Raw genomic sequence first — 25651 nt, 5'->3', positions numbered from 1 at the left:
TATGCCACATGGTCCGACTGGGGAGATTTTCGGTTCTCGTACTGGGGACTAAATTCGTAGGCTCAGCGGATCTTCTTGTCATTCTCCAGTTGAGCAGAAGGTGCCGAATGTCCGGGTCACCATATCCAAACCATATCGAGCCCGCCAGCTGGCCCCCTTTCGGAGATAAAAAGGTCTTTGCTCTGCTCTTGTTGTCCCCCTTCGCCACGTCCTGCCCTTCGTACGCTATGCTTGGTAATAGCTGTCTATTCGTCTTTTTTTCAGCATTAGCGAAGACTTGTGCGGTCAGGACCTTCTGTCCATGGTGTGTATCCAAATTAATCTTGTCTTTCTGACACTTCAAGTTCCAAAAGTTACCAAAACCAGACCTGATTGAATCTGACTTGGCTTACTGGGCTTGAATATATCTCTGATTTTTCTCCGAGGACTTTCTTTTCACCACTAACGACCATGTTAGCTTACCTTCTCGCTGTAGCAGTTCCTAAGGCGGAACCAAACTTCATGGATACCTAAAATCCGAAGCTCTGCCCATTGTCATTGGACGTGTGACTCTTTCCTCTGCTCTTACACCTTTTCCTCGTCAACAATTCGACAGAACTGTTTTTCATGGCTATAATCCCGCTTGCTTTGGCAATATTCTTGAAAACGACATTGAGAGACTCTTGATCCCCTCTATTGTCTGGAACGCAATGATCATCGCCTTATGGCCCTCTAAGCATTTCAGGCGGCCAAGCCACGATGTTCTAGTACAGTACTGCATCTAATGTCCGTACCCCTCGGAGTCAAGGATATATTCCCGAACGATTCGAGACCAATCTTATGCATATTTTGACTGCTTTCCCATACCGGATCATAACTCGGTTCGGATGATTTCCTAGGTTTACCGAGGCGGACGACATTATATGTTCTTACAGACCCTGTTCGCCTCTTTTTACCTTCGCCTGTCTTCGAGACTTATGTGTTCACGGCCTGCTTTGTGCAATACCATTTTGACCCTTTTCCCAATCTTGGTCTTGAAGAACGGCGCTCTTTCATTGAAAGCAAAATACAACGAGCATGCTTTAAGACGACCTTTTGTCATTGAAACTTTCGTCACATTTTTTTGCTGCCGGAAGGAGCGGGATAAATTGGGAGGAGATTGACTAGAACGGCATCTTCGATGTGTATCAGCCGTGTTGAGCGGTAATTACTATGCCGCCGACGGCCTTGCTTACCCTCAAAGTCGTTCCCTCGCGCCACCTTGCATACAGTCGATCCTGGACTTGATCATAACTCGCTGATCTAGTCCAGCTCTCGAGTTATTGATCACTCGCTACTCGGGAGTGCCAAGATCTTGTCAGCTGGTATAAAAGCCATCGTCTCTTCGTGTTCATACCTCAACTTTTACTTGAAGCATTCTGATCCTTTCAAGTTCTTCCTTTTCAACAATGTATTCTTCAACTATCCTCTTGATTTCTGCTCTCTTCTCTGCGGCTACCGCGTCGCCTTTGACCGCCCGGAGTATTTGTCACCCCAACTTTGAGGGTGCTGCTCTCACCGTGACCGGGTATAGCGCTTACGGCGCAACCTCATGGGCAGCTACCCCCGTAGTTGGAGCAGTCACCCCCGTAGTCGGAGAGCTGGCTAACGGAAGCACTGCACCCTCCAAGTTCTTCTTCCAGCAGAACGGAGATGATCCCGACGTCACCTACACTGTCAAGTACGTGGTGTTGTACCTTCTCTTCTGGACCTTTGCTGACGGGAATTTCACAGGACCGTGGCTAACGTCAACTTTGCGGTCGAACTTACTGCCACTGGGGGGGTGGTCACACATAATGTCGACTGGTCAGGTAGTAACGTGTATGTTTTTATCACCTCGTCTTTTACATATTTCCATGACCCACTCGATGTGCAGGAACCAGAAATGGAGAGTTGAATGCACGACATGTGCTACAGATATCTCCCAGAAGCAAGGAGTCGTCGCTTCGGGATGCGCAATCTCCTCTGCCTTCCCGGCCACCAACGGGTTCTGCGTCAGGATGAGTAGACCTGGCCGTGAGTTGGAGTTAGCCATTTGCCCTAGCGAGGGGAACGGAAACTTTTATTTCTCGGTTTGAAGAATCTCCGAACGGGAGGTTGAACTGGAGGCTTTGTTTTCCAAGTTGTGCTCTTTTCCTAGTATATACACGACTATCATTAAAATATCGTTTATAATAGTGGTATACATCCATAGTTGCACAGTATCCGTTTCGGGGCGATAATTTGACTGTAATGTCCAGGAAGCATCCACGAAAGCAAATCCAACGAGATCCTAGAGGAACATTCACTGCTCTGCATTTTCAAATTCGAGGTAATGCGAATAGGATCGTCATATCGCGCCTGACCAGACGATCGTCGACTTTCCTAAAAACGGAGAGTCTTACACTGTTATGATCAAGCTAGTTAGTACGTTGCGTAGATAACGGTAGTGATTTGTAACTGGCTTCGAGATCAAAATATATGGGTTTTCTACCAAAAGGAATCCGAATAGTCGAAGAAAAGTGTTCAGCATATTCTTCTAGGGCTCAGCAAGCGTTTAGCGTAACTGAATAAGTAGGAATAGACAAGCGTTCAGCGTAGTCTTCCCAAACTTAGATTCACTCAAATGAGGATAATTCGGAATGAAAATTGGAATGCAATTTTGTAGCTACTGTTTGCTTGTATATAAGCTAAATTTTCATTTATCTAGATTGTTCTGGAGAAGTAAAGACTACGCGAGAAAGAGAAGGAAACTTATAGAAGATATGATACTGCGAGAACATTCTTGATGAGCGAGCGGGCCGATTGCCGACAAGGGAGGTACGGATTCTAAATATAGATATCCATAACATACACTCTGCTACCGACACCAGACCCTGTACAAATCTACATTACCCGGCGTGCTACCCGTGCTTCAGATTAGGTATCCCTTAATAAAGTTAAGATTCGCGAGTCAGATCGCATATAAGCTGGCTTGCAATCATTGAGAGACCACCCTGAAGCGCAATCAACCGACGTTGCATCCTAGTACTCAGGACTGGAGATTATTGGCATTGTTGACTCCGTACTTCTCCATCAGTTGAAACTGGCGCCAGAGTGTAGGCGCTACATCTAGCAGTTGATATGTCAAAATTTTGACTGGATGATGCTTGTCGACATCCGAGACATTCGTCACTCAGAGCTCACTGACCTACAAAGAAAACGAGGCCTTGATGCAGCCATACCAATAACTTACGGCAAGCACCAACGCAAGGATGTGCAGCCCCAAAGACTGTTCACGCAATCAACATCACGGATACGGAAAAAAATCATCATGTACATGCCGCTGAATGTGCTCATTCCATATTCATTATCTAGCTATGACTCTGTCAAAACCCTCGCCTACGGGTGCAAGTGTCACTTAAAAGGCTTTCAGGCAAAATACATCGAGGAATCATACACAGGAATGTACCCTGGCATCTTGGTATGCGTTGTTAGGCCCCAGTCCAGCTTTGTCAATAACTCACGAGTACCATGCAAGCACCGAAGTAAGTCCGTGCGACCTCGATGACAGTTCACCCAATCCATGTCAAGGAAGCGACTGATGACGTTATGCGCATGCCGCTCATAGTATTCAAAGCAGACCATAACTGCCCGCAGCGAACTGCGGAGCGAGGAAATGATGGCTGGGATATCGTCCAGAAGGTCGATGCGAGCCGACCAAAACCCGGGGATTTTCCTTATGCAGCGGAGAAAGTGTTCGAGTCCGTACGATCCACGTAGCGCTGTAATGAGCAGCGGCTCGATTTCTGTAAGATTTGTTTCGATGGCTGGCATTAGCTCATCCCTCGCGTGGATGTAATTGTTCCGAAGCTGAACATAGTGAGATCTTTGAAAACGTTGATGGAATTCCAGTGGTCCTTCCTCTATGAGACGCATTCCAAGTCTCACTAATATGATGAAGTGAACCGTGGCGTCCGATATACCATTATCGAATTTAGTAACGAGGTAACGGATAGGGGTCAAAATAGGAAAGGTTGTTGATGGTGCAGCGGCTACGACATCTTGAACTAGAGCATATAGAACACTCGAGGATGATTTCTGGGATGTAAGGAGGGTGGATAGTACGTCGGAAAGTGAGGGTAAGCTTGACATTCTAGTATGTTGCGTGTACGACGTAGGGCGCTTGCATAGCCACATTGCACCTCTATGTTTCAGAGTTTATAATGTCCGATCTATTTCAAGAGAATTTTACTTGCCGCGAAAAAAGAATGGGCTACGAAGACGCATAAGATAGTCAAGAGCATGTTATAAAAATGCGCCATACTCAGATTGATCATTGAACTGGTCGGCAAACGGAAGCGACGATGAGAACAATTCTCTGGAGTGATTTTGTGCCTCTATAGACCTCCTGGCAGCCCTCAGATCGATATCGTCATTCTGCAACGGAAAAAGTGTATTCCGGCACACGGAAAACCGTCAAGGAAGCGTACTCGAACAAGTCGTAGGAAGTAGCCCAACCATCTTCAGTAGAACCTCTCTGAGCCACCGCTTTGTCTCTCACATCTCGATTAATAGATCCACACGTTCGGACAAGGCTCCTGTCAGGGTTGGCGTGTCCTGGGAGCCTGTACTTGGCTTGTCGCGTTGAGAGTTTCTCTGTCTAACGATTCCACACCGCTCCTTGATCCGGAACCACCATCAGACACAATTTTCCCACGGGCAAATTTGAGACGATGGATGGTGAAGAAGACAGCGCAGGCGGTAATACACACAACGTTTCACCAACTACACCCACAAAAACCAAAAATCAAGTCTATGCACACTTGAACGAAACACCGAGAGCAAATCGAGGACACATGAGCAAGAAATTCGCTGCACCAGATAATGAAGACCGACCGAGAGCAGTACCATCTCGAGACGCATCCCCGACGCCATCGAATACCTCCACGGGATCCAAGAGGGGCCGACAGGATGATGAAGATGTCTTCTACAGGGACACAAATCACTGGTCGAACGAGATGGAGAAAGATGATGGGGAGAGAGATGTCGCGTTACTACGGGAACAGCTGGAGATCACGATCGAAGCGGCGAGACGCTATGCAAGCAACAGAGCGAGGGCAAGCGAAGGGGATCTGGCAGAACTAGCCCAGACCCTCATATCTGAACTAACAATGTTTGTTTCGCCAGAGAAGACGCTCAGCACTGAAGTAATGATTCGGCGGGTCTACAGCAAGCAAGAGATGATGGAAAAGAAGATGGAGCAGTTTGAATGCATGCAAATAGAGTTGGAGAGAAGAGAGAGGAAGAGCAGCGAAGAAATGGACGAAGAAGTGCGTACCTCGTTGCCCATACAAGATTACGCTGCGGTCACAGCCAACACACCTAGGGGTGGAAATACCATGAAAGCGCCAACACCACAGTATACTGCGAAGACGGTGAGACCGACAAAACCAACCACACAGAGCACCACGACTCCAACCAAGCCGATGAATCCAAACAAGGCGTACAACCCATGCCGCATGGTGGTACGGGCCCCCGAGCTGCCGATAGACTATGAGAGGCCACGACCCGAGTCAGTCGCCATCAGGGTGAATGAAGAGCTAGCCAAGCATGACGAGACGAAGGCGTTTGTAATCGTTCATGTACGATTCAACGCAAACAACAGCTGTATACTAAACCTACGAAGCGACCAGCGAGCGACAGACCTAGAACCACACGCCAACATATTCAAGCATGTTGTGTTCCCAGGACGCGAGACAGTCGAAGCGTACCCAGATGAGAAATGGTTCTCAGTGCACATCTGCGGTGTCAGGACTGGAATAATCGACGGGCCAGATGGCGACGGAATACAATCAGCTGAAGAAGTCAGGCGAGAGCTCATGGCAAAGAACCCTGACCTTCGTGGAAGGACTATCAGAGCGTTCCGCTGGGTAAGACCCGAGGGGAAACTGCTGGAGGAAGGGAAGTACGCATCGTCGGTGGTGGTATCTTTCGAGAAAGAAGAGGATGCAAGGTACATGACTGAGGAGAGGAGGAACGTATTGTTATACTGGGTGTCATGTATCGTGAAGGAATTTACAGATAAACCTCCGGTAATTCAATGCGAGGGATGCCAGGGATTTCACCGAAAAGCAGTTTGCAAAGTTGTGGCCAAGTGCCGACTATGTGCAGAAGACCACCACGAGAATGACCATGCAGAGAGGTGCTCACGGTGTGTACAGGCAAGAGCAGAGGCAGCAGAAAAAGGAGAGAGAGCACCAACATGCATGCATAGGAGATGCGCGAACTGCAAAGACGGCGAACATGCAAACCATGCAGCAAATGACCGCACATGCCCAATACGGATTCGTCGACTGGGGGACCATAGAGACCCTAGGCCGTCACGTCCAGTAGGGAACATTGGGAATGCAAACGGGGGCTGGCAGAAAGTTACCCGCAAGCGAAAAGGAAAAAAGCAGATGAACCCTGCTACAGAGGCTGGGACCGAGTCAGAAGCTGACCCACCCACCTCTGGCAGAAGGTATGCAGGCGATTCACTATCTGAAAAAGAAACCATCGCTATGCTCCAAGCTTTTTTCCCACAGATACAAACTGAACAACTCACGCATATTTGGCAAAACCGAAATGGAAACTCACTAGCAAAGGTCATAGAGAGCATACGCAACACAGAACAACCAGGCCATAGCCAATGAGTGGTACAACTGAACCACAATCAACAATGCGAGCGAAACCTGTGAAATTCATGCAGTTGAACTGCTCATGATCATCCTTAATTATGCAAGCAGTGCTTGCAGACCTATGTAACTCAGTTGATGTGTTTCTTTTCCAGGAGCCGTGGTGGTGGAGGATGCCACATGGGAAGTGGATCTCAGCAAGTGCAAATGCACGGGAGTGGCAGACTATCCTACCAGCTGGTGCTGAGGAAGAACGACCCCGAGTGATCACTTTCGTACGGAAACGGACGGACCTCACAGTGACACTACGATCAGATATTGTGACGGACCCATACATACAGGTCCTCAATGTGCAACAAGGAGAAACAAAACTATGGCTGGTCCATCTGTATAACAACCCGACAGACAGGGATGGCCTCGGAAAAATGGCGTTGGACAGAGTCCAGAGACTAGCCCTTGACCTAGACATGCCAATGATAATAACAGGTGACTACAACATGCATCACTCTCTTTGGGCCTTGGAAGGTCAGCGGGAGAGCCCATGGGCAGAGCAACTTATAGAGTGGATGGTAGAGAAAGGTCTATTAATGATGAACACAAAGGGAGTACCCACATTCTTCTCAAGAAGCAATAATGGTGCTGAGTCAGTCATAGACCTGACATTTGCTAATGTGGCAGCAGTTGCAGGGAATCTCCTGGTGGACTGGAGAGTTGATCCAGACTCATCGTACACATCAGACCATAGCGCGATATTTTGGAGGATGGACCAGGACGTCGAAGTTGTCGACAATGCCCTTGGGATCCAGCACAACTTCAAAGAGGCTGATGCTGGAGAGTGGGTAGAGGACTTCAAGATAAAAGTAGGAGGATTCAGAGACAGCATGAGAGAGGTGGAACAAGCTACACCTGAATCCATGGACCGACAGCGGCTTGATGTGATTGTCACACAATTTCATATGCTAATCCAGGAGTCCACAGAGAGTGTCATACCAAGAAGGAAGCCAAGCAAACATGCCTGTGCATGGTGGGGGGCCCGAGACAAAGATTGCATGCAGGAAGGTGAAGGAACTGCGGAAGGATCAACGATCTTGTAACGCACTAACTTGGATTGAACAACGTTTGCCTCTAAACTGTCACTTGCATTCAGTGATTCAGTTGTGAAGAGGGCGTTGCAATCGCTAGGTAAGGTACGATAGTCCTTAGGCACAAAACAGGGAGTTTCTGCGTGAAAAGTTAGGAGTGTATAACTTTAGCCAAAGCTGGGGTGTAAGACCGCAGCAAGGCTCGTTTAAATACATTGTGGTATTTACTAGTATGTACCGCTCCTGTGTCTCGGTGCGTGCTGCCCCAATGCAGCGCTGTCTTCTATGTCCTCTGTATCGTATGGTGCTTGGTATAGGAGAAGCCCCCCTGCGAGGAAGAAGACTAGCGTCCATAGGGCGCGGTCTTCTGAGGAGCGTATGTGGTGGCTTGTCCATCCTAGGGTGTGATCACAGACGACCTAAAGAAGCGTGACTGGGTGAAGAAGGATCCGGCCCATAGAGTGTGATCGGTCTATGGGCCATCAAACGGATCATGCGTGTGATTGATCGGGTCATGAATGATGCAGATCAGGTACGAGGAATGATGACGAGAGTCGAATGATGAGTTGATGAGATAAGATAAGATAAGCAAAAAATAGGGGTGATTCATGACATTACCCCCTGACTAAGACTCGGTTGTCCTGACTGAGTCAGTGTCAGATTCATCCTCCGATTCGGTGCATGACAGAGGGGATATTGAATTTTCGGATGTGGTTTTGCAAGCTGGATCCAGGGAATCCGGGAAGAAAGTTGAGTTCTTGGTCGCTGATGTTGCGACCGATTCGTTGTCCTCGTTTTCTTCCTCATGTATCACTGCCAAGTGATGCTCGTATTCGAGCACTAGCTCTTCTGCATTGGCTAGTTGGCTGCGTGGTACCCAGGTGGCTTCTTCAATAGGATATCCTTTCCATTTGACGAGGTATTCGGTGATGTGTTTTCTTCGTTTTTGTTTTCCTTGTCATATGGCTGTTTCCCTATCTTGTAGGAGTTCTTCTATTTCGTATTCTTCCTGCCCCTCAATTAGTTCCGGAGGAGGAGGTCCCGGTTGTTCTTGGTTCGGGAACTCCGGTGGGGAGTATGGAGTCAGATAGACTTCGTTAAACTGATTATGAATTTTCCATCTGACCGGTAGTCGAAGTTCATATGCTGACGACCCTTTCTTGGTTATTACTTTGAAGGGTCCGACTCGTTTGTTGTCCAGCTTCTTTGCTGGTCATGGTAGGTGTAGGTTGGTGGTGTCTAACCAGACTTTATCTCCTGGTTGGTAGTCTCGGGGTGATTGTTGGTGTCGATCATATGCTTGTTTCATCGTTTCTGCTGCTTTTGTCAAAGCGAGTTTTGCTTGTTCATGGGTTTGGTGGAGGGTTTCCACCATTGTGGCTACGGAAGGTGTAGCAGTAGCTTTGAGTGCGACGGGTCGTATTTGTCCATCTTGTCCAAATAGGACTTTATATGGGGCATATCCGGTTGCGCTATGTTTTTGATTATTGAGGGCATAGGTGGCTATGAGTAGCCAGTCACTCCAGTCGTCTTGTTTGAAGTTAACGAAGTTACGCAGGTACTTTTCAAGCTCCTGGTTAACTCGTTCGGTTTGCCCATCTGTCTGAGGGTGGTATGCAGTGGAAGGGTTGCCCTGGATGTTTAATAGGGTATACAGTTCTTTGATGTATTTGGACACAAATTGGGGACCTCAGTCTGAGATTATCTTTGAGGGAGTAATTCCAAACCAACAGATAACTTCATCTCGGAGGATTTTTGCCCATCCGGTAGAGGCGATTTCCTTCGTACATGGTACGAAGATATTATATTTGGAGAATCAGTCGATGATTACTAGGACTGCATTGTAGCCTTTGGATTCGGGTAGTCCAGTGATTAGGTCAACTGATATATGTTCCCATGGTCATGTGAGTATTGCATTAGGGTGAAGGGGAGCAGCGCATTTGCAATGGTCAGGTTTAGTTCTTTGGCAGACTTCGCATCCCTTCACATATTTCTCTACGTCCTGGTGCATATTAGGCCACCAGTAGTCACAAAGTATTAATTCTTGGGTCTTTGCGATTCCTGGGTGTCCTGCTGTTATATGGTCGTGGGCGTAGGAAATTAGTTCCCCTCATAGTGGAATATCCTTCGGGACATAAACTCTCCCATCATAGAATAGAAGGTTTCCCTTCTGCTGAACCCCCTTTTCATGGCCGAGAGAGTCGGAGACTCCTTTATCCCATAGGTGAACTTTGTTGGTGGCTTTAGCTATTTTCTGGTGTATTGCCCCTTCGGTGGGCATTATTAGGGCTCGGAAGAGTTCAGGCTTAAGGATGATGATATCATCATTATCCTTTTTGCCCTGATCATGGTCCGCCCTTCAGCTGAGTAAATCTGCCTTTTTGTTTGCCATGCCTGGCTTGTGGTGAAGGGTAAATTCGTATTCTGCGAGTTCAGTGACCCATCGAGCTTGTCGACGATTTAACTTCTGGGGTTTTCGGAAATATTGGAGATTGGAGTGGTCCGTCCAAATCTCAAACTTCTGTATGGTGCCCATGAGATAGTGGCGCCAGTCTTCCAGGGCAATCATAATGGCTAGTAACTCCTTATCGTAGATTTCGTAGTTTTGCTCTGTGGTGGAAAGGGATTTGGAGAGGAATGCAACGGGTCTCCATTTTCCATTGGCCTGTTCTTGGGATAGCACAGCACCCACGGCACCTTCGCTGGCATTGGCCTCTACTCAGAATTTCCCTTCGTTACTTGGAATGGCAAGAACGACATTTTCTAAAAACTGTCATTTAATGGTTTCGAAGGTGTTTTGTTGTGCCTCTCCCCATGTCCATGCTTCCTTCCCAGTGAGTCAGGTTAGAGGTTTGACATGGTGGCTATAGTGCCAAATAAATCGGTGGTAAAAATTGGCAAATCCTAAGAAGGATTGTAATTCCTGTTTCTTGGTCGGTGTCAGCCAGTCCAGGATTCCTGCAATTTTGACAGGGTCCATTTTAATGGATCCTTCACTGACGATTACCCCTAGATATTCGGTTTCTTCTACTTCGAACTCGCACTTCTCAGCTTTTAGGAAGAGTTTGTTTGCTCGAAGTATTTGCAGAACCTTCCGAACTACGGTTCGGTGTTCTGCTTTTGTTTTGGTGGCAATGAGTATATCGTCCAGGTAGACACTGACCAATCCCTGAGCTATCAGGTCCTTGAAAAGGTCATTCACCATCCATTGGAAGGTTGCGGGGGAATTAGTGAGCCCAAAAAACATGACAAGGGGTTCATATAGGCCTCGATTGGTACGGAAGGCTGCCTTCCATTCGTCCCCCTTCTTGATGCGAACATTGTTGTATCCCCATCTCACATCTAGTTTCATGTAGTATTTGGCACCCTGCAACCTGTCCATTAGCTCTGATATGAGCGGGAGGGGATATCGGTTCTTAATGGTCATCTCATTAAGTTTGCGATAATCCTGGACGGGTCACAGTTTCCCGTCTTTCTTTTTGACAAAAAAGAAAGGTGAGGCCATGGGGGATTTCGACGGTCAAATCCTTCTTGTTGACAAATTTTCGTCTAGGAAGTGGTCGAGTTCGTCTTGTTCTTGGGGGTTCAAGGGGTACACCTTGCAGTCCAGGCTGGCGTTGGCATTGGGTATTAGCTCAATGGCATGGTCCCATGGCTTTCGTGGCAGTAATTCATCAAAGTTTTCTTTGGTGAATATGTCTATGAAGTCTCAGTAGGTTTCAGGTACAATTTCTTCAAAAGTTTTTTCCTTTTTATTGGAATGGGCTTGGGCAGCCAGGCTGGTGGATTTGGTCCCCATGGCTTGTACATGGAATGCCTGTTCAAAATCGATCACTAGGATTTTGTCCCCTTCTTCAACTTCAGTTCCCCATCGTTGGCTCGGGTCTTCATCAGGTAGGCGGAACAGAATTTTCCGGCAATCACACCGTGCTAGAGTGACGGTCCCGGTGTTCCAGTCGATTAAGGGGTTGTGGCGTTGTAGCCAATCATGCCCTAAAAAGATCGGTGTGGTGCCTAGGTCGACTATGGCCAACTCAATTCGTTCAGTATGATCTCCGATCACGAGACAGACTTTGATGTAGTCAGTGATGTCACCCCCCGTGTTTCAGGTTCCATCAGCATTATATATGGGTACTGGGTGCACAGCGGTTCGGGTGGTGATCTGGTGCTCCTTGACCCACTTTTGGTCAATAGCACTCCCCGTGCATCCGCTGTCTACCAAGGCTTTAACCGGATGTTTAGCCAGGGTATCGTATGTTTCTAGTTGTATGGAAATAGTGACGTTCCGTCCTTTTCTTCCCTGAATATATTGTGGTGGTTGTTGGAGATCAGCCATCCATTGCGCTTTGTGGCGGGTCTCTGTCCACATCTCGTGAGGACATTCTAGTAGAGCCTTTACTAGTTCGTCGGTTACTTCCTCGAGGTGTCGAGGGTGGATCCACTGTCGTAAGTGGGCTTTAGCGGCGTCGGGGGTGATGCGCATGGCCCTTCGGACCCACGCTGATTGGTAGGGTTCCAGGTACTGTTGGTCCGAAGGGTACTCCTCTGACGAGTACTCGAGGTTTCCCTCTTTCAGCGTCGGGGACTTCCCCTTGTTGCTGTTCACTACAGGATTTGTGGCCCTCTGGCCTTCTGCAGTTACTGAGCTTCCTGCCTGTTTGCTTGTGCTACTAAGGTCTTTTCCACTCAGGGATGGCCTGCACAGTCCAGATTTTTTAGAGTTCCGCAAACTCTGTTGGTAACTAAAATTGTTTTCATCGTCAGGAATTTCTGTTATGGTTACCTTTTTATTTGCTTGGTTGCCTCGAGGGGAGAACCGGCTCCCCGAGGACTTACTCCCCAGAGACTCCTTGTCTCTGCCTCGAGCAGTATGGCTTTCGCCCTGCGAGGTCTTTGTTCTTGAAGGGTCCTCACCCTTGTCCTTTACCCCGATGGGTAGTTCAGTAACCCTTTGTGGACGCACACCTATTGGCTCGCCAGGGGGTCCCATAGGATTTCCCTGGTTCCTCACCTCAGCTGCTTTTCCAATGTGAGCCGTTGCTACAATTGGGGTAGGAGCAGCGGCCCAGGTTGTTGACCAATCTTCACCAGGGTGACTGGGCGCAGTCTGATCCTGGTGCGGGGGGCTCTTTGGCTCTCCCAAAACTTTCCCCTTGTCAGGCAATTTCTTCTCCCCTGCTGGGAGCTTGATCCGAGCTGGGGTATCGGTCCTGCTTCCGGGGACAATGGAGGTTACTGCCAAACCTTCATCCGGTAGCTCTATTACACTGCAGGCCTTCATTGTCCCTGCGGCATGGGTCTCCACTTTTCCGAGGGGTTCCCTGCCATCACAGAGGGGCCTACTCATTCTTGATCCGCCGCCACCAGCAGCAGTGGTTCGCTTGCTCGTTTCTGGAGTTGTGCACGAGTCACACCTAGTGGGGTTCATTACCGATACAGTCGTTGTATCGGCGGAGGAAATCCCTCGTACTCCATGCCTCGGTCCCTCCAGCGTCGATTCGGTGAGAACCGAAATATTCGTGTCTCCCGAGGGTTTGAGAGGATCCTTGACTCGCGTGTTGCGGGTCTCCTCACTCTGGTTTGCTCTCGGGTTTGGGTTCCATCTGTCCCCTACTTGGGGCCTCTCTGTCTGACCATTTGGGATCTTCTCTTCTTTCCAGCCTGCTGGAAGTTTGACCACATGTTGTGGCCTGCCCGAGCCTGTGGCTGTTGGGCTGCTCGGGCTCACTCCCCGAGGTAGATATACTCGGGTTCTACTGCCTGTTGAATCGACTGCCGATACTCGGGAGTCTCCCACACGAGGGCTTGGTGGGTGAGGTTCTTTATCGATTGACTGGTCCTGGTCAATTCGAAGGCGAAAATCCTGTTCTATGCTGTGCTGAGTTCGGGATCGGGCGTCGTCCTGGCGAACATTGCTCTGTGATTCAGTCTGAGTTTCTTGAGAACATGACAAAATAAGTATATTGTCCGTCATAGTTCCTACATGTAAGGTATCAACGTTAAATTTCGTAATGGGATGCGTACTGTTTGAAACACAAGTCCTGGTCGACCGAGGTGAATCACCTAGTCCTCGGTCGACTCCTCTTTTACCTCCTTGACCTTTGTTGTGGCAGGGGTTTCCTCCTGTTCAGCCTCTTCGATTAAGGCTCTTAGGCGGTGTGTGAATGGCATTGTTTTCTTCGTGAAGGGTGTCAACTTCGGTTTCTTCATGCGACGCCATTTGGACTTGTCGGTTGGGCATTTGTTGTCCCGACTGATGTGTCCCGGATTACCACATCGAAAACATCGTCTCTCCTTCTTGAGACGGTCGATGTCCATGGGTTCGCCTTCGCCCCCATAGGTGGTTCCAGTAGCATCTCTTTTATCGCTTCTGCCTCCCACAGAGGTGCTGGTTCGTCTGGCAGCTCCTGATTTGGGTCCTTCGGTTCCTGTGGGGCGACCTCCATGTTCGGCTACCCTTACTCGATAGTTCTCGTCCATGCGGCCAACTCTGTCCTTCCATTCGTAGTAGCCTTGGGGTCAGTGATTGTCGCTTCCCATGATAATCTCTCTGACGTGAGGTCGAATGGCCTGTTTTACTACTTCTTCCATTTGGTCCGCATTGTCAAATCATTTTGCTTTTATGGCTAGCTCTTCAAATTTATCGAAGAACTCCACGGCTGTTTTGAATTGGGACTGCTGGAGCCTTTTCCACTCGATTCGTCGAATTTCGACCTCTGCCACTTCTTCAAATCGTCTTCGCACCTCCTCCTCGAAGGTTACCCATGCGGGGTACCGATGATGGCATGCGTGGGAGTCCCAATACTTTCGTCGTTGGTCCACCCACCACTGCTTAGCGTTTCCTTTGAATAGGGATGCTGCAAATACTATTCGATTGGGTCCGTACCCACGTGTTACGTTAAGGGAGAAGTACTTTGAAAACATTTCAAAGTAGGCATCGCAGTCGTCGAAGAATCGGTCGAGGTCATGGGATTTTCCATAGAACCCATCCGGCTTTTCTATGAGTGTGGGTTTAATGTCTCCCCATGGATTGGATTGTCCTGTCGCAATTTCCCAGTCAGCCGGCGGATCTGGTGGCAGTGGAGGATTGGCGGGGTGAGGAAGTGATCGGAGGTTCTGATTACTATGCGGTGTAGGTGGCGCTGCTGGAGGGGGTGGCGTTCCACCGCCTCCTCCTCCTCCACCGCCACCTCCAGGTGCAGCGGGTGCTGGCCCACTCCCTTTACCGGAGGTGGGGGTCATTGTAGTGCCTCCCATGCTTCGGAGGTGTTGGTCCAGTTGTTTTCCGCCTGCGAATAGTCCTGTCTTCCCACCAGGTCTGGTAATGGCTGTGGTGGTTTGGAGAATTCCCAGGGTTGAGAAGTCAGATTCCGAATCTTCAGTATCGGGGATTTCATAATGGCCTCCTTGGAGTAGTTGTCGGTCGGGGTGTAGGATGTTCCAATAGTTTATAGCAATATACTGGGTTTCTTGTGATAGTATGTTCCTTTCTAATTGGGAGCCGGGCTCCGCCTCTTGGTAGGCTCGCCCCTGTGGAGTGGTGGACCAGTAGGTTTCATGGGGTAGTTTGTCATGCATATGCCACCAGAACTGGTCCCAGTTCATTTTATAGAGTTCTTCGTCGGTGGGGTCTCCTACTGGATCCTTGGATGAACTCGTTGCCTTCCTCATTGGAGTTGTCGAGGAAGGGTTCGTTGTTTGCATATGCTCCCATATGGGTGAGCCTGTCGATTTGTATCCGGGCTCTAACCCATGGGTCCAGTCGGTCGAGATGGTCGGTTGAGTGGAAGACGGGTTCATATCATAAGAGATAGGGATTTCCATCGATCCATATCTGGTTCCAGTTCCAGACATATGTGAAGTACCTTCGGTACTCTTCAAAGATTTGGTCGAAGTCCTCTCTCTCATAGACCCACCACTGAAGCTCTCTTTGTGATATAAAGGGGGGTTGGACGTAGAAGGTGGGTTCGGGGTTGAGGAAAGGTTCGAGCTCTGGGTGAGGTCCAACCTCGTTATATCGGGCTCGGGCCAGGTCCCATAGTTGTCGGCAGATCCGGCACCTGCAGTGAGGCCAGTCTGTGAGACTCGCCTGATCGAGCTCTGTCTCGACGGGATTCGATGCGTTGGTAGTTCCGGCGAGGGATTGGGCTCCTGTGAACCACCAGAGGACAGTGTCCTCCTCGTTGGTGTCTGCGAATAAGACCCTTTGCTCCCACGGCGGGGAGTCTGCATGGGGATGCTGCTCGAGTAGCTCGTTTGTATCTGTCTGCTCTCCCCATGGGTCTTCGTTGGCAGAGTAGTATGGGGTTTGGGTCCCAGAGGGTCTTGTGGGTATGAGAGGGATAGGGTTTTCTCCCTCGGTAATAGTGTCAAGGGTTCTCCCAATGGAGGATGTGGACTTGACTGGTGAGATTCGTGCAGTCGTGGGCTCCCCGAAGGTGTCTGCCCATGCCCTGAGGTCTGCGATGGTAATCATGTTCCTGGCTGAGGCGCAATGTTCCTCTTCTGACCACTGTCCTCGTTCCCTGGGGTCAGGTTGGATTGGAGGGTCTGGAACATATCGACTTGAGCCAGGGATTGGTGATGAATAACGTCGTGGAGTGTTGATCCCATAGACTCGTCGAGTCCCATCTGCTGAGTACCAGGATAGCCAGCTGGAGGAGCTGGTCGGGGATCCAGGGCCTTGGATTCTTGGCTCTGGGGAATCCCTCGTCGTATCCCTTGACTCGCCTTCCGTTGTTGTGCCACTTCTGGCCACGACGGGCTCTCCCCATGACCGCTGGGTGTGCTCATCCATTGACCTGGCACTTCCATAGTCTGAACTATCTGGGCCGCCACTGCTACTTCCCACATCGTGCCCAGCATTTGGCCGTACCCACTCTCCTTCGATGGCTCTTGGTGTTGTACTTGGGAGGCGTATTTCATGGCCTCGGTCGGTGAGGATTCTTCCTCTAGTGACATCAATGTAGATCCTTCTGGCTTCTCGTACGTGTAGCTGCTCTCTGTTGTTTGGAGAGATGCTGTTTCGTCCGATGTTTTCTTCCCGAAGGGAAGACCTATCTTCTTTGCCCCTGCTGCCATTTTGCCCTTCCATGTCTTGCTGTGAGAAGACGTGGTCGTCTTCTGGGACTGAGGGCTGTGGCATGCTTGGGCGGAGTCTGATGGGAGTGAGGTGTCCGATTGAGGATTCATTAGAGTCTGTTACTCGCTCACTTGGGAGGGTCAGTGCTCTTTGGTATGTTCGTTCTAGCTCGTAGGCGTATAGAAGGAGCGTGGATTCGAGGGTAGTCACAGAATAATATGTCTTGTAGTCTTCCTGGTTCATATGGTCAACGTCGTTGAACAACGATGAAAGTACCGGTTATGATTAACAGTACGACCACTGTTATCGTGGATAGTCATAATAGAAATACGTAGAACAACGGTGTAACTCGTTGGTTCGACGGTGAGGGTATGCGAAGCAAGCTTCAGCTAATTGTAACGCACTAACTTGGATTGAACAACGTTTGCCTCTAAACTGTCACTTGCATTCAGTGATTCAGTTGTGAAGAGGGCGTTGCAATCGCTAGGTAAGGTACGATAGTCCTTAGGCACAAAACAGGGAGTTTCTGCGTGAAAAGTTAGGAGTGTATAACTTTAGCCAAAGCTGGGGTGTAAGACCGCAGCAAGGCTCGTTTAAATACATTGTGGTATTTACTAGTATGTACCGCTCCTGTGTCTCGGTGCGTGCTGCCCCAATGCAGCGCTGTCTTCTATGTCCTCTGTATCGTATGGTGCTTGGTATAGGAGAAGCCCCCCTGCGAGGAAGAAGACTAGCGTCCATAGGGCGCGGTCTTCTGAGGAGCGTATGTGGTGGCTTGTCCATCCTAGGGTGTGATCACAGACGACCTAAAGAAGCGTGACTGGGTGAAGAAGGATCCGGCCCATAGAGTGTGATCGGTCTATGGGCCATCAAACGGATCATGTGTGTGATTGATCGGGTCATGAATGATGCGGATCAGGTATGAGGAATGATGACGAGAGTCGAATGACAAGTTGATGAGATAAGATAAGATAAGCAAAAAATAGGGGTGATTCATGACAGATCTCATAAAGCAGAACATGGCCATATCAGCCTAGAACTAGCGAGGGAGATCAAAAAGGCACAGAACTTCTTCAAACGCTTGTGTCAACGAGCAAAGAAGAAGTGGCTAGACGAGACACTTGCAGAGGCAACAACAGACATGATATGGAGCTTCAGCAAATGGTATAAAACAGAACGGAACTACCCATCACCTGCAATCAAACGAGGCGAAGGAGTGACACCAGCGGTGACACATGAGGACAAATGCAATGCAATCTGAGATGAGTAGGGATGTGCACCGTATCCATAATACGGTGGATATGTACAGCACATACGGATACGGGTCCGTACCATTGCGAGTGCGAGACTGCAAGGTACCGTACGGGACAAGCCGTTATGGCCGTATATGGCAGCTACAACTGATATCAAACCGAAGCCACTTTTGGTACTCCCTTTCCGCTTTCTCATCTGAAAATTGCTTGCCACGGTAATCTGTCGAGTGTTTCAACTTAAATAATTCAACCTGGTACAAGGTACGCCAATTACCTGACCAACCTACTCCAATGAGCCATGCGTAGTCCCCCTCTCTCTATGACAATTTGCATTTGTCTCAGCAATGCGCAAGTTCCCATCGTCAATCTGTTTTTTTACAAATCAAACCAGTACCGTATCCCCTGGCACGATGCAACAAACTCCGGAGTATTAGATGTGCATACCTCACTCATTCCTTGCTTAGGTTCCCATTGTTGTCCACACTCACTGCCACTCTTACAATACAGACCACCAAAATGACTTTGCCCACGCAATTCATGAACACAAGATGTGTAAGTCTCTTTGATTCCCTGAAAGACTTCGAAACTGACTGTTTTTATAGTAGATCTTCTTTTCTCTACATGGAGACGACAATGACTATTAGTATTATGCTGCAGAGAGCATGCAGGTCTTTTGAGTGTATTCTATGACCGTAATACGGCTGTTACATCCGTACATATACCCGTACGTACCGTGAACATCGCTTTTCTTGCTCCTACGGTACGGACACGGTCCATCTGTATCCATATCCATCCGTCAGGGGTACGGCCGTATCCATAACGGTATGGTGCACATCCCTAGAGATGAGTTGTTTCAACCACCTCCAGAGCTGCCAGATAGTGAGGAACCAGAGCTGGAAACCGGGAACCCTGGAGACATAGCATACCATGATGTCTCCAGGGAAGAGGTACGTGCTGCATTATTCGCTGGTTCAACGAAATCTACCCCCGGGGCATCACAGATCAACTACCAACTAATACAATGGGCATGGAACGTCTGTGAGAATTTTATTGTCGCACTCATCCGCCTATGTGCTGCAATGGGATATCACCCAACACCTTGGAAGATGGCAATTGCCTTTGCCTTACGGAAACCAGGAAAGAAGGACTATGGAATGCCAAGGGCATGGAGACTCATCCAGCTACTGGAATGTTTGGGCAAGGTCCTTGAATGGATACAAGCTAACAGACTTGCATTCTGGGCTGAGACACAGAATCTGGTACCACCGACCCAATTTGGTGGCCTTGCAGGACAATCAACGATAGATGCAGCAGCTACATTTGTACATGACATCAAAGCAGCAAGAGCGAGGGGGCTAGTCACTTCATCACTGATGTTTGACATCACAGGATACTTTGATTTCATCAACCACGTGAGACTACTTAGAGAACTACGGCACAAACACATACCACTACCAACAGTGAAATGGGTAGCCTCTTTTCTCATGCAGAGACAGGCGGCAGTGTGTTTGGATGGAAAACGAGGGCAGATGAAACCAGTGATGAATGGAATACCACAGGGATCACCAGTGTCGCCAATACTATCAGCATTCTACTCGGCAGAACTTCTGGAACGCTATACTCCACCAGACATACCCCCAAATGAACCACCACTGAAGCCAGATGCCGCATGGTTCACAAGGAACCCCGAATGGCACACAAAACCAACGACAGTCATGTTTGCAGATGATGGCAACATATGGGTCAGCTCTAAAAGTCTCGAGACTAATGTTGCAGCCTTAAAAGCTGAGTACCACAGTACCGCTAGCCTTCTAAAGTCGATTGGTCTTTCTCTAGACTGCGACAAAAGAGAATTATGCCATTTTGTCTCTCAAAAGGGTGTTACACCCTTCCCAGCAATTATTCTACCAGGCAAAACAGCCGGGACAGAAATTGCAATTGCTCCCAAGCTATCAACACGATGGCTGGGATTTTTCTTCAATGCAAAGCTAACATTCCACTCCCATGTCAAAGAGATGGTGGCTAGAGCGGAGTCAGTAGTAAACGGGATGGGCATGCTCGCAAACACCATGCGAGGACTCAGCCAGAATCACATGCGACACATATATATGTCATGTGTACTTCCAGTGTTGACATATGGAGCAGCCATATGGTGGAAAGGAAGACGACAAACTGCTCACATCAAGATGCTTACACGAGTACAGAATCGAGCACTACGTCTAATGTGTGCAGTTTTCAGGACAACCCCGATCATGGCGCTAGAGATCGAAGCATCTATACCACCCATCAAACACCTTCTGGACCTCGAACGAGACCGATTTGCAGTACGGATATGCAAATTCAGCGAAACAAGCCCAATAATACAACGGCTGGCCGATGATGAATGGAGAGAGGGCACAATACCAAGAGCATACCCACCAATCCAGCCTGATATACCAGTCAGGCGACGACGTAACAAGCTAAGGCCAACGAGGAGGACCTTTCTAGGAGACCTAGCAGCAATAGTGTCACCAGAGGATGAGAGAATTTCACTCTTCCCGATTGCACCATGGGAGAAATCACTGACGGAATTTGGTAAAAGGTTCCAGACATCACTGCCAGTGAGCGGTGAATCAAAAGAGGACGCAGCAAAGAGACACCAAGCTTACATAAGAAGGTTCTCCTTTGACAACACCCATCTACTATTCTACACCGACGGCTCCATGCTCGAACTAAACGGTAAACGGCAAACAGGAGCAAGTTGGGTAGCAATGATTAAGGGGAAAGTGGTTGCATCACAGAGCATAGGGACAGGACCCTATGCCGAGGTGTATGACTCAGAGCTTATAGGCTTAGCGTGGGCCGCACGGAACATAGAAAAATTGCGTGCAGCCCACCCAAGCGTACGTCACATTCACATCTTCGCAGATAACTCATCCGCAGTTGAATCCATCATACGCCCCAAACGTAGACCAGGTCAAAAACATGCAACGATATTCTTCAATATAGCCACGAAGTTCTTAGAGGAGGATGAAGAAACATCGATGGAGATAGCATGGGCACCGGGCCATCAGGACATACCCGGAAACGAAAAAGCAGATGCGTTGGCGAAGGAAACATGCACAATGCACCATCTGGGACAGCGAACATATGCAAATGCACGTAGACAAATGAGGGAACGAGTACAAGGGAAATGGGTGCAGGAGTGGGAAAAAACAAATCCAACTGGGTGCTTTGGACTTGCAAACCGGCTGAAACCAAAACTCAGACCAACACAGAGGTTCAAGGAGACACCGCGTGAGGTGTTTGGGAGACTGATGCAGTGCAGAACTGGACATGCGCATACAGGCGAGTACTACGAACTCTTCAACATTCCAGAAGCAACTGACTGTGAATGTGGTGAACGCTTACAAACACGAGAACATATCATACGAACATGCCCAAGATATGGCGACCATCGACACATCCTACGTGAAGGATCACAAAACCTGATCATGTGTGACCTCTTGGGCACAACGGAGGGCATCGAAGCAGTAACGAGGTTCCTAGCAGAGTCGGGAGCCTTCACAAAGACCGGGAATCCGAGGCGAGAAGTGGGAATGCCGCTGTGGGAAGAAGAACCAGAACCGCGTGAACAAGAAGATGAAGATGGATAGAAGCGACACACACCACCTAGGCCTGAGACAGGTCTGACCCCCCCTCCCGTTATTTATTCTTTTCTCCTTTCTGTAGGTAGAAAACACTCTCACAGAGAAACACCCAACAAGACCGAAAACAGCCACATAGAATTTTACCCGATAGTTACACATCCCATAGAGTTGAACAGTAGATTAGCATTACAACGAGTAGCGGTATAGACGTACGTAGCTGTAGGACTATACCCCCGCATCTTCGCCCATTACGTGGCGTGTTGCGGGTTACCAATTCAGAGCATCATCATCATCATCTGTCTAACGATTCATACTTGCTGGTCACCACGCCTAAAAAGATGAACGATAATGTTGCCATCATGGTAGACAAGGCCTCTAGCAAAGAAGCGTACCTCAGCCAATTATCCCTCTTCCAGGCAACTCGATACAAAAAACGTCGATTCACTTGTTACAAGCATGAGGCCGACCGATGTACACAACAAGACGAGACAAGATTCGGTTTTCCGTTCATTTCACTGAAGTTACTGATGGCTGTTGGGTGGTTGCAGACAAGAAAGAAGGAAGAAAGTTTGTTTCATTAGTCGTCAAGAGATTCAAACTCCGGTTCAACCTCAGCCACTGCTGGCCATCCATATTCCAGGGCTCTTGCTTTTCGCCTACATCTGTGGCCTTTACCAGTCCGTCGTCAATGTCGAAAGTTAACATCCCGGTCATTTCTTCCTAGCAGCTTAATCATGAAGGTAACCTTGTCTTTTCGGAGGAAAGGCACATCTGATTCACCGCAGATATTCATATAGTGCTCTCCGTTGTATTATTCTTCAAGAAGTATATAGTTATTTCCAACTATGAACGTTTGAACCGTAATAGACCCCACCGCTAGAAACAGGCCCGCGAGCAATGCCTCCAGCTTCACTAGCACGACTTTGCCGGGTCGGGCCGGATAGCGCCGTTTCGAAGATAGACAATGCTTTCCGTCGGCAATAGTCGGCTCCATCTTTTGTCGTCATCCGCCACGTACTTGCCCTTCGTAAGCAATAACCGTCTGTTCGTTATGATCGATTAGTCCTGGAAAAAAAAAAACTGTGAAGACTTGGAGGGTTCGGACGCCCTATCCATGGTGCGCATCCAAGGACATTTTCTCCCTCCAATGATTTCAAAACAAAACCTGGTTTAATGATCCTGACCCGGCTTGCTGGGCTTGACGACATCTTTTCTATTTCTCTGAGACTTTTCCTTGCTCTCCCAAGTGATCGTGTCGCTCATCGTTTTGTCTTCACAGGCACTACGTACTTCAGGCCTTAGGCGGAGCCAAATTTCCTGGGTACAAGCCACCTAAAATCCCAAGCTCCGCCCATTGTCGCACGACAGCAATAGTGCGTGTGACTTTTAACCTACTCTTATGCCTTGTCCTCTTCAATCATTCCCAAGTAACTGGTTTCAATGAGTGCGAGTCCGCTAGTCTTGACGTCCATTCTATTATCTGAAATAAGTGATTAATACCTACGGTCCTTTTACATGCGGTCGAGTCACGATGTCTAGTGCTGCATCTAGTTTTCCGTACGCTTCGGGATCAAGGACATAACCTGTGCATATTGAACGATTCGAGACTGATGTTATACACATTTCGGCTACATGCACGTACCGGATCATGAATTCATTCCGATTATTCTTAGGTTTACTGAAGCGGACGGCACTCTATGTTTTTATGAAACCTGCCATCTCCTTTTGCCTTCGTCGGACTTGTGCACCAATAGCCTACGTGCTTCAGGCTTCAGGCTATACCAATTCGAGGAATGTACCTTAACACAATGTTTCCTCTAATCCTGAAGATCCACGCTTTCTCAGTCATTCCAACTATTCTAATTTTCATCTTCATGGCACATGCTAGGCTCGATTATCACTAACCTTCGTCTAGCAGTTCGTTGCGAATCGTTTTGGAAGAATGACCGCTGATGATGCCGGACATGTCGTGGGAGATTGACTAGAACCACGTCTTCAGCCGTGTTGAGCGGCGTATGACTGCCGCCAACGGTCTTACTTGCCCTCGGTGTCAGTCTCATGCGCCATCTCTCATACAGTCGATCCTGGGCTTCGTCATCACTTCTCTCGTACCTCGCCGATCTAGCCTAGCCTCCTGTCCATCATCACTGTCTAGAATGCCAAGATCTTAGCAGCTGGTCACAAAGACCACTATAAAAGTTGTTGTCTCCACTTTCATAGAACGTAACTCAACTGTTACTTGAAACATCTCTACCTTGTCGAAGGCTGATCATCTCATCTCTTATATTCCAAATGTTTTCTTCGATAATCTTCTTCTCTTCTCTCCTCTTCACTGCCGCTACCGCAGCGCCTTTGGAAGCCAGGAGCACCTGTAACCCCGACTTTGAGGGTGCTATCCTCACCGTGTCTTCCTATACTGGCAAGCCCTATGGAAGACTCTCGTGGTCATCCAACCCCGCCGTCGGAGCACCCGTCGTTGCCAGTACTGCGGCTTCGAGGTGGTACGTCCAGCAGAACGGCGACTACAATCCTGCCACCTACACTTTCAAGTACGCGTTTTTTCTCTTTTGTTCTGAGTGAGTTTCTCTGACGAGATTTTCACAGGAATATAGATAATCTCCTCTTTGACGTCGAACTTAAAGATGAGGGCCTTATCATGGACAACATCGACTGGTCGGGTGCCAATGTGTACGTCCTTCTTGTCTCGTCTCTTCCCGTATTGCCATAACTGATTCCCTCGATATATAGGAACCAAAAATGGAAAGTTGAATGTGGGTCGTGTGCTACGGATATCGCCCACCAGCTAGGCATCGTCGCTTCGGGATGCACGATCTCTCCGGCTGCTCCCAGCGCCAGCGGGAAGTGCGTCACGCAGAATGGGTTTGGACAACAGTTGGACTTGGTTGCCTGCCCCGCCGGAGGGCTCGGAAACTTTTATTTCTCGGTTTGAAGAAGCTCCGAAGGGGAGGGAGGGCGGGCGGGAGGATTTGTTCTTGGGGGGTGTTTTATTTTTCAAGGATCTACATAGCCTTCGTTACGATGACATGGATTTATAGTAGTGATATGCATCTATAGTTGAACAGCATTTGGTTCGAGGCGACAGTTCAGATATCATATCCGGTGCAGCATGTCCATCGCCCAGGAAGTCTCCACAGAACACAATCCAAGCTAGAATTCTAAAGAGGCATTCACCGCTCGGCATTTTAAATTTCAGGATAACGTGAATTAGAGCGTTGAGCTCGAGTAGTAGCAAATGATATAATCGTCGGCTTTCAAAAAACCGGTGAGTCTGACACTCTGGTACTGACACCAGTTCTTATGCTTTGGCGGTTATGACGTGATCTGACAGTAATAATAATGTTCGCGGACATATTCAAGTGCAGGAAAGAACAGGCTAGGATGCTGCATAAGATAGGCATCATGTTGCAAAGAATGCGTCGTATTCAACTAGCACTGTCTCCGAGTTGTATCAGTCGTTGAACACTATCGTGTGCTAAGAGCAGCAAGGCTGAGGCAAATGTAACCGACAAAGAAAGCAATTCTCTACCTTTCTAGGCCTTCAGGTTGCCATTGAATCGACCTCTAATCTGAAAACCTGTCAAATCAACAAGCGAGGTGTGAATCAAGATCGTGGATAGGAAATAAACCTGAGGATGCGTTAGACCTCTATCCCTGGGCAGTTTTTCCTTAGAGGACCAAGACGACGATGACGAAATGGCACGAGAGTAACAAGCAGGTGGGATTTTGAAATTCAGAAATTTCTTTTCTGTGATGTAAACTCGTGGAGTCCGGGCCGTTCAGAGTTCTTCCATTTGCCAATCTCCAGGTCTCCAGAAGTCCTTGCGCATATATTCAGACTCTGGTATCCGCCCGGACAAGGATCCTCGCCCGTACATTTCACGGAAATGCACTAGACAACAATCCTCAGCGAGACTAGTTCAACGGACGTGTC

At 48.5% G+C, this 25651-nt stretch overlaps 5 protein-coding genes across 5 annotated transcripts; 4 read left to right on the top strand and 1 right to left on the bottom strand.

The window, feature by feature from the left end:
- Window positions 1-1427: 1427 nt before the first annotated feature.
- Window positions 1428-2170, top strand: EV420DRAFT_1768539 (uncharacterized protein; the record flags this gene model as incomplete). Its single annotated transcript, XM_060480976.1, has 3 exons — window positions 1428-1699; window positions 1753-1839; window positions 1895-2170. The coding sequence occupies 3 exons, from the start codon at window positions 1428-1430 to the stop codon at window positions 2094-2096; spliced, it is 561 nt and encodes a 186-aa protein (XP_060324815.1). The 3' UTR covers window positions 2097-2170.
- A 2467-nt stretch (window positions 2171-4637) lies between these two features.
- On the top strand, window positions 4638-6509 carry EV420DRAFT_1723762 (uncharacterized protein). Its single transcript, XM_060479794.1, has 2 exons — window positions 4638-5992; window positions 6201-6509. The coding sequence occupies exons 1-2, from the start codon at window positions 4713-4715 to the stop codon at window positions 6370-6372; spliced, it is 1452 nt and encodes a 483-aa protein (XP_060324814.1). The 5' UTR covers window positions 4638-4712; the 3' UTR covers window positions 6373-6509.
- Window positions 6510-15536: 9027 nt separating this feature from the next.
- Window positions 15537-17060, bottom strand: EV420DRAFT_1484906 (uncharacterized protein; the record flags this gene model as incomplete). Its single annotated transcript, XM_060470128.1, has 3 exons — window positions 15537-16195; window positions 16246-16893; window positions 16949-17060. The coding sequence occupies 3 exons, from the start codon at window positions 17058-17060 to the stop codon at window positions 15537-15539; spliced, it is 1419 nt and encodes a 472-aa protein (XP_060324813.1).
- Window positions 17061-18255: 1195 nt separating this feature from the next.
- EV420DRAFT_1576157 (uncharacterized protein) lies at window positions 18256-18622 on the top strand. Its single transcript, XM_060474489.1, has one exon. It carries the CDS (start codon window positions 18369-18371, stop codon window positions 18588-18590), a length of 222 nt encoding a protein of 73 aa, XP_060324812.1. The 5' UTR covers window positions 18256-18368; the 3' UTR covers window positions 18591-18622.
- A 5369-nt stretch (window positions 18623-23991) lies between these two features.
- Window positions 23992-24649, top strand: EV420DRAFT_1649147 (uncharacterized protein; the record flags this gene model as incomplete). Its single annotated transcript, XM_060478264.1, has 3 exons — window positions 23992-24248; window positions 24304-24387; window positions 24448-24649. 3 exons carry the CDS (start codon window positions 23992-23994, stop codon window positions 24647-24649), a joined length of 543 nt encoding a protein of 180 aa, XP_060324811.1.
- Between the last annotated feature and the right edge of the window lie 1002 nt (window positions 24650-25651).

The sequence above is a fragment of the Desarmillaria tabescens genome, assembly GCF_030435595.1.
Source record: "Desarmillaria tabescens strain CCBAS 213 chromosome Unknown EV420scaffold_57, whole genome shotgun sequence".
Lineage (NCBI taxonomy): Eukaryota > Fungi > Basidiomycota > Agaricomycetes > Agaricales > Physalacriaceae > Desarmillaria > Desarmillaria tabescens.
Note: the sequence above shows the minus strand (reverse complement) of the source record. Positions and strands in the feature narration are given on the sequence as shown.